The 10,710-nt window shown below is 42.4% G+C and overlaps 1 protein-coding gene across 1 annotated transcript; it reads left to right on the top strand.

Annotated features, from left to right (window-relative positions):
- Positions 1–10,528, top strand: LOC103370834 (dysbindin-like). Its single transcript, XM_008300001.1, has 4 exons — positions 1–269; positions 7,355–7,504; positions 7,784–7,933; positions 8,940–10,528. Exons 1-4 carry the CDS (start codon positions 227–229, stop codon positions 9,239–9,241), a joined length of 645 nt encoding a protein of 214 aa, XP_008298223.1. The 5' UTR covers positions 1–226; the 3' UTR covers positions 9,242–10,528.
- The last annotated feature ends 182 nt before the right edge of the window (positions 10,529–10,710 follow it).

The following is a 10,710-nucleotide window of genomic DNA, read 5'->3' as shown; positions in this document are numbered from 1 at the left end:
AAGAAAGAGAAGAGAAGAGAGAGAGATAAAGGGGTGATGTGAATGTTCTATCTCTGAGAGTCCTGCCACGAAAGTCAAGAGATGCAATGACCAGATGACCATCCACTCCACACGCCAGCATCCTGTCCTGGAGCTTTGACAGGAAAGGGGATAAGAAAAGAAAAGAAAAAGAAAACGAATCCACACACTCTCATAGGTAAACACTCTTCAAGCACATCACCGGATCATGTCGTCTACGGGGTCAACCAACCACAACAAGCGTCTGGCATGTAAGTAACCAACAGTGTGTGAGGAATGCAGACAAAGTGGTACAAAGCGGACTCTCAGTGTGCATAACTTTATCAGCCGAGTCGCTCTGCACTGTTCTGTAATTTGACACTAGATGCTCTCATGTTTTGGTCACTTTCAGAGCATATTTTTTTTTAGTTCATCCATGGCAAAGGGAAGTCTTGATGTAAAACTGTACAGCAGTTGTTAATTCCCTACTACTAGAACAGCCTTACATGACTCACAAGTCAGAGCTTCACAGCCAAAGGTTTAACTCCATGTTTCCTTCAGCAGCAGTCACAAGATGACAGATTAACTGTACTTTGCTGTGTTGCATGCAGTATGCATAGTAGGTACGGCATGACTATTATGTAATTTTCCTCTTAGCTGTGCTGCTGAAAACTGTTCCCTTATGATTAATTAAATTAATACTTGCTGCTCTAAATTTACTCATGTTCTGTTGATTCCTTTACTTTCTCATTATCCTTCTGCCTCCCACCCTTATCAGGAACACTTGTTAAAGTCTCATTGTCCAAGGCAATAACAACAACAACAGCCCTGGGTCAACTCTGCTTAGCCTGACAGCCTCGACGGTGCTGCAACACTGTTGATGCAGACAGGGTTTAATCACTGTGAAAGGATAACAACTACTTCTTACCGTCTGACTAACGTAAAGGAGGAAAGTCTTCCTATAGAAACAGTAAAGGCACGCTGACACCAGCCTGCTCTCTAGAGAAACACAGTCTTGCTTTCTAATCAAACAAAGAGCTGTTTTTTAGGTGTCAAGACAATAATCTGCTCTTTCCCCCCCATGCAATTTGCAGCTTTAATGAAACGTTTCTGCGCGAGGCTAAGGTTGAGCTTTAATGTATACAGGCAGAGCACTATATATGAGACTACTGAAAGCCCTGTTTTGATTGGCCTAAATAGGGAGCAGTGTGCATGGCTGGAGGTCATCTTTGTATTTAGCCCTGAGAAGAAGTGCTTTAATGGCTCTGGGAATGGGAATAGCCTGGGAATACAAAATCTGATCAGACACTCACAGAGCATGTGGTCAGACAAGGTTCAAGATCTAATCACAGAACTGGGATCATAAGCACCCAATGGAAGGAAGAGGAAACTAATGAAGCACACTTCAAGATGAAGAGGGTTGGAGAGGGTAAAAGGCATACATTTATATAACGTGGCCATCTAAAACACTCCCCTGCTCTACAGGCTAGCGGTGGTGCTTCCTGCAGTATGGCGTAGCGCGATGGTGGCGCTGGGGGGCTGTAGTAAGAGGCGGGGTGGAATAAATGACCAGTCTTGATTTACTTTCTGCCGTGTGTTTATGGATATGCATGTGGGCAGTGAGGGGAGTGGAGAAGCACGGCGGGGGAGGTGGCTGTTGTGTTGCAGTGATCTCACTCATAAATGATTTATGCCTGATGGACCGCTGTGGCTACAAGGCCAGCAGAACGGAGAGCTCGGCTCGGTAAATAATAGCAGTAATTCCGAAAAATTATGTGGCTGCATGCTGCCGAGAGATGGGTGGCACCGACATCAGACCCGGGGGTGGATTGGGAGATAGAGGAAGAGGGGAGGGTGCAGTTTGAGATGGATGGGCTTGTCAGTTGTAACTGGCCATGCAGCGTAACTGCCTAACCAGCTCTCTCCCTCTCTCTCACACATAACACCCAAAGCCTCTGTTCACTGAGAACTGAAAGATGATCATGGGATTTCTTTCCCCTTGCCACAAGGGAATTGAATTCTACATCATGTGACTTACTGGTTCAGTAGAAGCATTTGTTCCTTGCTTCCAGAGCAATGCTCAGGACTTCTTACGTATGAACATAAACATGAATCAAGAGTTGAATGTTTTCATCATCATAAAAAAATAATAAAAAAATGCTGACAAGGTATCTGCAAAGATGACAACAGAGAGGAAAAAAATGCTGCGGATAAAAAAACCCCACAACTGACAAGACAGTGATGTGCATTTTTTTTTTCTTTTTTAATTTTTCTTTTTTTATGCTTCAGTAGCAATACAAAGACTAGCAGCAGGGATTATCAGGAGCAGAGCAGTGAATGAGACCACAAGATCAGACCATGGAAGAATAAAGGATCATGTGCTTCAGCTCAGCTGTCACCTCTGGCCTCTGAACTCCCAACACATCTGTAACACTGATTCCTGAAGAAGTGCCACTGATCTGATCAACAATGATGAAAAGAAGAGAATGTCTGAGAGAGAAAGAATCTGGATGATTGACAAAAAGAACCAAATGAAAAAGCAAAAAGACAGCCTTTCTTCAACTATCAAAGTCAGTAAAAATGACTTATATGCAGTTTGTTTGCCTTTACACACAACAAATGCACAAAAAATCAATGGCATTCTTGCATCCTTGTATTTGTCAGCATGAGGCTTAGCTGAGGCAGGCAGATGCAGCAAAGCCCTTTACATTTTTGCATCACAGTTGCTTTATACCACGAACAATACACAGCAGACTCAGGTTGCATAATCATGTTCTGCTTTCTTTTGAGAAACTTTCTTTCTTTCTTTCTTTCTTTCTGACTTACTTTCAGCCAATGCATGCATTTACATACGCTACAAACGAGGCGCTTAGCTAAGTCGTGGTGCACTACAATGCAGTAGGAGTCCGGTGTAGGGTGTGCAGCTCAAGGATTGTACCAGCATTATGTAACAGTAAGACCTAAGTAATCATGATACATTGTGGGCTGAGGGAGCATGTATTTCTGGGTGGGGGTGACCATAGGTCCTGTAGCAGATCACAAGATTCATGTAATTTCCAAAAGCGGCTCTGAAAATACTGTAAAGCTTAATTCAGTTATTGACGTGCAACATTTGTCTTTGTGTCTCCACCCAGACCCAATCATCGATCTTATGTTCTTTACAAATACTGGCATAAAGTGAACAAAGGGAGCCACTGTGTTAAGGGAGCTTCATGACAGGCTTTATTAGATGTTCCTTCTTTGACGTTGTCAAGAATGTCAGAACATGTAAACAAGGTTGTCTTTTCCAAAGGCTGATGGCAGCTGAGAAACGAATATTAATCTGGCTGGACATTCACCCATATTTGTCGCTCGTATTAACCTACTTGTTGGAGGTAAACTTTGATATTTACAGCTTCAGATCTATCTATCTATCTATCTATCTATCTATCTATCTATCTATCTATCTATCTATCTATCTATCTAGGGAAACGAATATACTAACTAGTTTACTACCTACCAACCTTCAAGTTAGTCACTTTTTAAATGTATGACTCCTGTTCGCCAGAGGGAATTGTAAAAACACAGCTCAGCTCCAGGGTAATAATCAGTAGAATGAGTCTGACTTGGAAAACACTCTCTGAGCCTCGTATTGCATGCAGCAGTGGCACAAAATGATTAATTCTGGATTTCCAATAATGTTGTTTTCACTGTCCATCAGCAGTTATAACTATGCCATGATGTGCTTTAGCGCTGTGTCAGCAGTAAAAGCTCTCCCCGAAAAAACATCCGTTATGTCAGTGTGGAACCAGCATATTTGGAGCCTGGTACTTCTCCTTTTATCTGCTCCCCTGGTTTTATTTTCTTCTTCATCTTTTATAAGCTATCTCTGTTAATAGCCCGAGGCCAACACTTCCCCAGCATAGCGAAAGTCAGCCATCACAGCTGTAAAGCTTTTCCATGTGACCTGTATTTTGCAGCCCAGATACGGGTAAAAGGAGCAGCCTAGGAACTGAATGGGTTGCCTTGTTTAATACCAGGACTCTTTTATCAGACTTTATGCACAGCGGCCCTTGCGTAGAATCATCTCGAACATCAGCGAACACTGGATTTATAGTGGCAAAAAAAATACTTGACGAGCCGTACAGCCATGCGAGAATCATTTGGGGTTATCAACCCTGGTCAGAAGCAAAGGGATTCCCCTGTTAGGCTATGAACACCATCTGTTTCTCACACAGAGCTTCGTATTATTATAACCTCAGCTGATTTGCATAGTACCCACGACCCGTCTTCCACAACAGGGCGATAGGAAATTCTGAGGTTATCTGGATGAGTCAGTTTTTTACATACGTGTTTTTCTCCCACGCATGAGTCGACTCATGAGGACATGCAGCTGAGCCTGTGTGTGGGTCGCCCATGCTCATGGTCATCGCAACTTGAGTAATGCAATCTGATTTTTAGGTAAATAGACAACGAGAAAGATGGCGAGGGAGTCATAGAGAGAGAGAGAAAGAGAGAGAGAGAGAGAGAGAGAGAGAGAAACCTCCATAAGGCCAAGAGGCAAAACTGGAGTTTACATAAGCTGTGCAGTTGCATCATCATCAAGCCTCGTCATTGCTGTAACAACCTTTAGTAACTGGTTTTGTCTCAAGCTTCCTACTGTTGCCAAATGATGACTCCTGAATGACCATGGACACTGAGAGTTGGCAGTGAGTTGGTAGGGGGTTTTGGCAGGCTCCTGGTCTGTTTAGGGACCCTGCTGCTCATTTAATTCCTCTGTTTGTGGTGCCAAATACAATGCTAAGACTTGCACTGTTCTTCTTGCTGTCTTGTTGGACTAACAGGACATGGCAGATCCATTGTTCTTACTATTTTTCAGGTGTATGTTTAAAATAAAAACGTACAAAAGGGCGACGAGTTAAAAGAAAAAAAAATGTCCGAATACGGTGTTCGGCCATGAGCTTTCATTTTGGTATTTCAATGATGACCTCTAGCTCTGCACAAAAAAAAAAAAAGCAGCCTCTCATTCATTTGAATCAGGCCGATCAAGTAACGCAGAACGTCTCGAACAATAAAGTGATGAATTATCATTCCAGAAGTTGAACTTTTCCCACAGCTTCTGGCAGAGTGCTGCAGTGGCATGTGAAATGCATGCATTCTTTTTGGATTACTTCTTTAATTTCGTGCTTGTTGCATCACCTTGATAACATGAGCATGTGATTGCATGGCACAGCTCACAGGGCAGTTGAGAAAATTACTTTGATGAGGTAATTGGGTATACCATATAGGGCAATATAAGATAAATGGTCAATTATCTACACTTGTATAGTGCATGTTAACCAAGCGCTTTGTAATGTTTTTTTTTTTTATTTACACACACACAGTCCCACATCAGTGTTGTTGGAGCTGCCATGAAAGTTGTTCACCTGCAATCAGGAACAATGTAGGGTTTGGTGTCTTGCCCAGGGACACGTGGAGGTGCCTGAGGGTAGAGCTGCCAACCCTGCAATCAGTGGACAGCCCGCGCTCCCACAGCTGCTACAAAGCAAGAATAGGAGAATCAAAACTTGAGAGAAAATCACTTCAGTCCAAACTGATTGGTCATTTTGCCTCCAGACTTGCATTGAAAAGTGGGAAATTTTAAATATATCATATATGATTCCATACCAGCAGCAACACGAGAAACATCCCAGCATGTTCCGATGTACCTGGTTCATCTAGCTGGATGTAATAGTGACATTCACACTGATTACATTCAAGCGTGGTTTGGTTTATATTTATAACAACATTGTAAGCTTTATGCCATCGATTGTATTCCCACAAACTGCTGGCATACAAGCCAGAAAGACTGTGAACAGCGGCCTGGTTTCCTGCCTCCACAGACAGCTTGAATGACAGAATAAAGGGCTGTCATTAGCAACAGTGGACACACCCCTCCTGGGCAGCTGAAGCGTGACTGACGGATTGACTAGCCGGGTCTCCAGAGATGGAGCCGCTCGAGGAGGGAGCCTGGGTGACACAGTTGTGCTGCAGTGTTTGTTTTCAAACAGCAGAAAAAGCAATTTTCAAAAGGTCTGAATGTAAATGTGCTAAAGTCAATGCTGTTGCTTTGTGTGTTTGGTCCATCTGCTGGAGCCGTTTTCACATGTTAGTCGTGGACACTTGTTCCACACTGGTTGACAAAATGAGCATTAACAAAGTACAATAGATTCACAAGCACACATGGAGTCTGTGAGCATGCTCCCACATACAGATTCATACTTCCACACATACACACCATCCCAAAACACTGGTGACATGAGTCAAAGTGTCAGCTCGTCGAGGCCACGGGGGGAAGAGACACAATGTGTGCTGAGAAGGATGTAGCACAATTACACAACCACAGCCTGTCAGCATGGCAGAGGTCAATGCACGAGGTAGACCTAAGGGCAGATGTTCTGTTAGTTTTCATAATATGTCTGCGTTTTCAGACACTGAAATAAAATAAAAAAAAAACAGTTCTGAAAAAAATAATTACTTCAGAGTAGAATTGTGGCAGGGATTCAAGCAAATATTTAGTTGATCACGCAGCTAGTGTGTACGTATTAAAATGTTCTTTTGTGCAAAATGGATTTTCAAACTGCATGTGAGCCTGATCATGAACACTAGAGGTCAGACTAATATCATGAGAACAAGAGCAGTCACAGAAAGCCTGCCACAGAGGAACATGGAAAAATATATGTACAGGAAGGAGAAGAGTTATTAAAAAAAAACAAAAAACAAGAAGAAGAAATATTAGGATTAAAACTAAGTGACAGCAGGTTATTAAAACAAGTATGACAATTTATTCTATGAGAGATTCTACCATACAGCTTATCTGCTGGTACAAAGTGGTGCAATGACTTTTAAAGTGTTACACTGACTGGCATTTATTTTAAAAACTGAGTTGCTAATTTCTATCTTGACATTTAAACAACTTCAGGTTTCTGTTAGAAGCTAGACCATCTTTGCCTCAATTAACCCATTAACATCCATGTTTGTTAAAACATAACATTTCATTTTTTTCTGTTCCCTTGCAGCCTTTACTGACTGTAAACAGTTGCATTCTGGTTGGGCATGAACCACAAATTATGCATATGGTGCTCTGTGTCTTTCTCTCTGTGAACACTGCAACCAAATGTTTCTTCTACAACAAGAGAATAGCACTTAACAATTAAGTGAAAGCTCCTCAGGTTAACCATAGTAACACCGAACATTCTTATTCCATCATCTGTTGAGAAAAAAAAGCCATTCTTTTGAAATGGAAGAGACCACATATAATGAAACACATACAGGTTTCAAAACAGGTGAAATTAATGTTCTCATGTGCTTTTCATGTGCGTCTTGTTTTGTTGGTCAGCTGAAACAGACAACTCTCAAAAGGTGCGAGACAAAGAGTCGGCTCAGCACCTGAAGCTGAAGGACAGACAGCGGTTTTTCGAAGAGGTCTACCAGCATGACTTGGACAATTACTTACCTTCCGCCCACTTGCAGATCGACTGCAGGAAACGTGAGTCTGCCTCTCAGGGGGCCTGAATATCTCACAGTTTTTCATGAGTAATAAAAATGTGAAATATTGCAAATATTCAGCTACTGGCTGATGATTAACTGTTTTACATCTGCTTGCTCTGAAAAACAGATGAAGCTGGCGCCATATTCCACTTTCATAATCAGTCTTCATGCTCAGTGTCCTGTTATAGATATACTGTCAACATTCAAACAATTTGTGCAGTTTTTGACATCAACAGTGTGTATTTACAGGTGTGCTCTATATGCTGTTTTGCTGCAGCCCCCATGGGTAGTATCTCATCTATGGAGGTGAACGTGGACGTTCTGGAGCAGATGGACTTGATGGACGTATCGGATCAGGAAGCGCTTGACGTGTTTCTCAACTCGGGTTCGGGAGCAGACGAGGGAGCGCTGACGTCTCCTCTGCCAGGTTTGCCTCCATAATACGATCAAGCGCCATGTTAACCCAACCACCTTGTTGTTCTTCAGGACAGAAATTTGCAAATTGCAGTGTGCCGTGTTATGCGCCAGGCGGCCTTTAAATGTCTGCCGCTGTCAGGCGTCTACAGCTGTCTGTTAGGCGGATTTCCATTTAAGATCCTCCCTCTCACACACACACACACACAGCTCACTGGCCTTGACAGAACCTCAGGTTGTACAATTTGTACAAATTAGAGTTTTTTCAGGGTCGACGCAACCCGGCATGCTTGGATTTAAGATGACAGGTAGACGTGAATGAGGGCAGCAGACTTTCAGAACACCACCCACTGCGTGTCACTTATTAAACAGCGCATTGAAATGATTTAACCTGCAAACCTATTGCTCTAAATCTCTTCCTATGATCTACCTTTACATGCAGATTTTCTTTAAGGCACAAAACCGACTGTGGGCTTGGTACTACAAACCCAGAATGTCAAGTTTTAGGATATTCTGGTAACATTATCATAATCTGGATAAAGACTGGATGCTTTTCGTCATTATTGTGGCCCTCTACAGGATAAAATAGCTCAAGGATGGATTTAGAACAACTTGTTTTGACCTGATGCAGCCTCTAAAAAAAAAGACAGGGTTGTACATGTTGTCACTGGACAGCATGCACACACTTGTGTATAAAATCTGCTCCAGAATCAGAAGCACAGCTGTTTTGCATTAACTCAGTGTCTTTGACAATGTTATGGGATAAATCTAGTTTAAAAAAACAAAACACTGTAAGCTCTGTATGGCATTTATCAAAGTGATCGAACTCACTTGTTGAAACTTGTCTGAATGATCCCTTTTAACTGCCTTGCCGGGAATATCTCATAACAAGTCAGGACAACGGTGTGTAGGCAATTTGCATATGTAGTTTTGGTGACTCAGATGTGAAAATTAAAGATTTTCTCTGATTAGCGCCGACACAACAGGTACCATCAAGTTCTAATAGCTTCTAATTGCAGAGGGTGAGGACGAGGACGAAGATGAGGAGGATGAAGATGCAGAGGTTGTGTACAGGGAGCGTGCACCTTTGAAACGGCAAAATGAAGTTTACCGAGGCTCACAGTCCCGCAACTCGTCTACGTCGTCTGGTTCCAGTGACACCAGCGCGGGCGGAGCCGACACACCCGTGATCCAGTCGGATGACGAGGAGGTTCACGCTGACACTCTGCTGCTGACCTCTGTTCCCCAAACTAGGGATGAAGAAACAGAAGAGGAAGATGAGGAGGAGAGATGCCTTCCAACCAATCATAACAAAGACTGACTTTTATTGCCTATAGAGCCTGGAACCTCTCTCTCTCTCTCTGTCTATCTGTCTGTCTTCACATTCCTTTCATGCCTCTTTAAATGGGCTGAAACCCCAGCATGGTTCACCTGGCTGTGATATGCTGTGTCTTTTCAGTGTGTTCATGGATATTTTCTTTACAGTCAACCGTGCAACAGTTTTTATTTTTCCCACGGTGTTTCTGAAATTGTTTGTTGAGATTCTCTACAGAGGTCTCATGAGACATAAATGCAAATTATGCAAGTCATTCCTCTCTCGTGCGCTAACATGTTCTAACTGACATGGTACAGTTATCACCTCAAGAGTTACTCTTTTTACTGCCGGACAGAAACCTCCCTCCTGTCCAGTTTTTGTCTTGAAAGCAAAGGTTCGTTCTTCACAGCCACGGAAAGAACAAAAAATGGAAGGAAGTCGTTTTCACTGTACAAAGTGAACAAATTCAAAGCAACTGTAAAGAACTGAAGATTTCTTACTTTGACTACACTATACCTCAGTTCTTGAGTATCTTGGATTTTCCTCATCATCTTTACTGGCCTTTATATTACAGTTCACAGCATAAAAGAGATACCAGGCCTCCTCATGAAACCTCCTCAAGGGTGTGGGTCACGTCAAACTGTAGTCTATTGTTCTGGGATTTCTTTTGTCTGCAGTTTTTAAATGCCTTTGTGGCGTACATTTAAAACACTAAAGCTTCAAACGGACAGCTTTTAGCTTCGAGGCTAATCTGACAGTTTCAAAATGCAACGATGGCACACCTTTTCCTTTCAAAAGATCATTATGTTGCATAAATGAGTCCTGGAGAGCAAATCCCCCCCCAACCCCAAAACCTTTCTTTCATTTCTTTTTTTTTATAAAACTATCGCTGTGTGCATGCAGAAACTGTTTACAGCATCATGAATTGGAACTGTATTTGTAAATGCATGCCATTTTGTTCTTGTCAGTGACTATGTAATGTTATTGCAACCAGTGCCGCGATGCAAACCTGTAACTAATATGAACATGCTCTTCCATGTGAGTCTAAACTCGAGCGCTGGATGTTTTCTGGTCACGTGTAGAACGAGACAACTCAGCTGACAGGTTTGTATCTTTATGTAACATGTGCTTTCCGTTTGTGGTGTTGTGCGTGAGGGTGTGGATGCTCAACACCACAGGTATTCCCGCAGTCGGTCCAACGTTTTTACTTGGTTAATCATGATGTGTAATTCTTAGATCTTCCTATGAAGACAAAATAAATCAATCAATAAAGCAGAGGGATAAGCTGCCGAATGTGCCCTGCATTTGCTTGAGTTGCCTTTTCCACACTGGCTTTTGGTTTCTCTTTCAGTGTTTTCATACTGCAGCATTCTGTGGTGGTCTCGCTGCCTTTGTAAAGTCTGAACTTGCCCCTTTAGATCTCACTAATGGCAAGCTTGTTCTATAGATCACAGATAAGGAGTGGTTTATAAAGC

The sequence above is a fragment of the Stegastes partitus genome, unplaced genomic scaffold, assembly GCF_000690725.1.
Source record: "Stegastes partitus isolate 25-593 unplaced genomic scaffold, Stegastes_partitus-1.0.2 Scaffold1487, whole genome shotgun sequence".
Taxonomy (NCBI): domain Eukaryota; kingdom Metazoa; phylum Chordata; class Actinopteri; family Pomacentridae; genus Stegastes; species Stegastes partitus.
Note: the sequence above shows the minus strand (reverse complement) of the source record. Positions and strands in the feature narration are given on the sequence as shown.

Bases quoted from the DNA above. Each gene is read 5' to 3' on its own strand.
- LOC103370834 (XM_008300001.1), top strand. From the start codon at position 227: ATGTCGTCTACGGGGTCAACCAACCACAACAAGCGTCTGGCAT. The intron at 270-7,354 runs GTAAGTAACCAA...TTTGTTGGTCAG, and splicing joins CCACAACAAGCGTCTGGCAT to CTGAAACAGACAACTCTCAA. The intron at 7,934-8,939 runs GTTTGCCTCCAT...TTCTAATTGCAG, and splicing joins GCTGACGTCTCCTCTGCCAG to AGGGTGAGGACGAGGACGAA.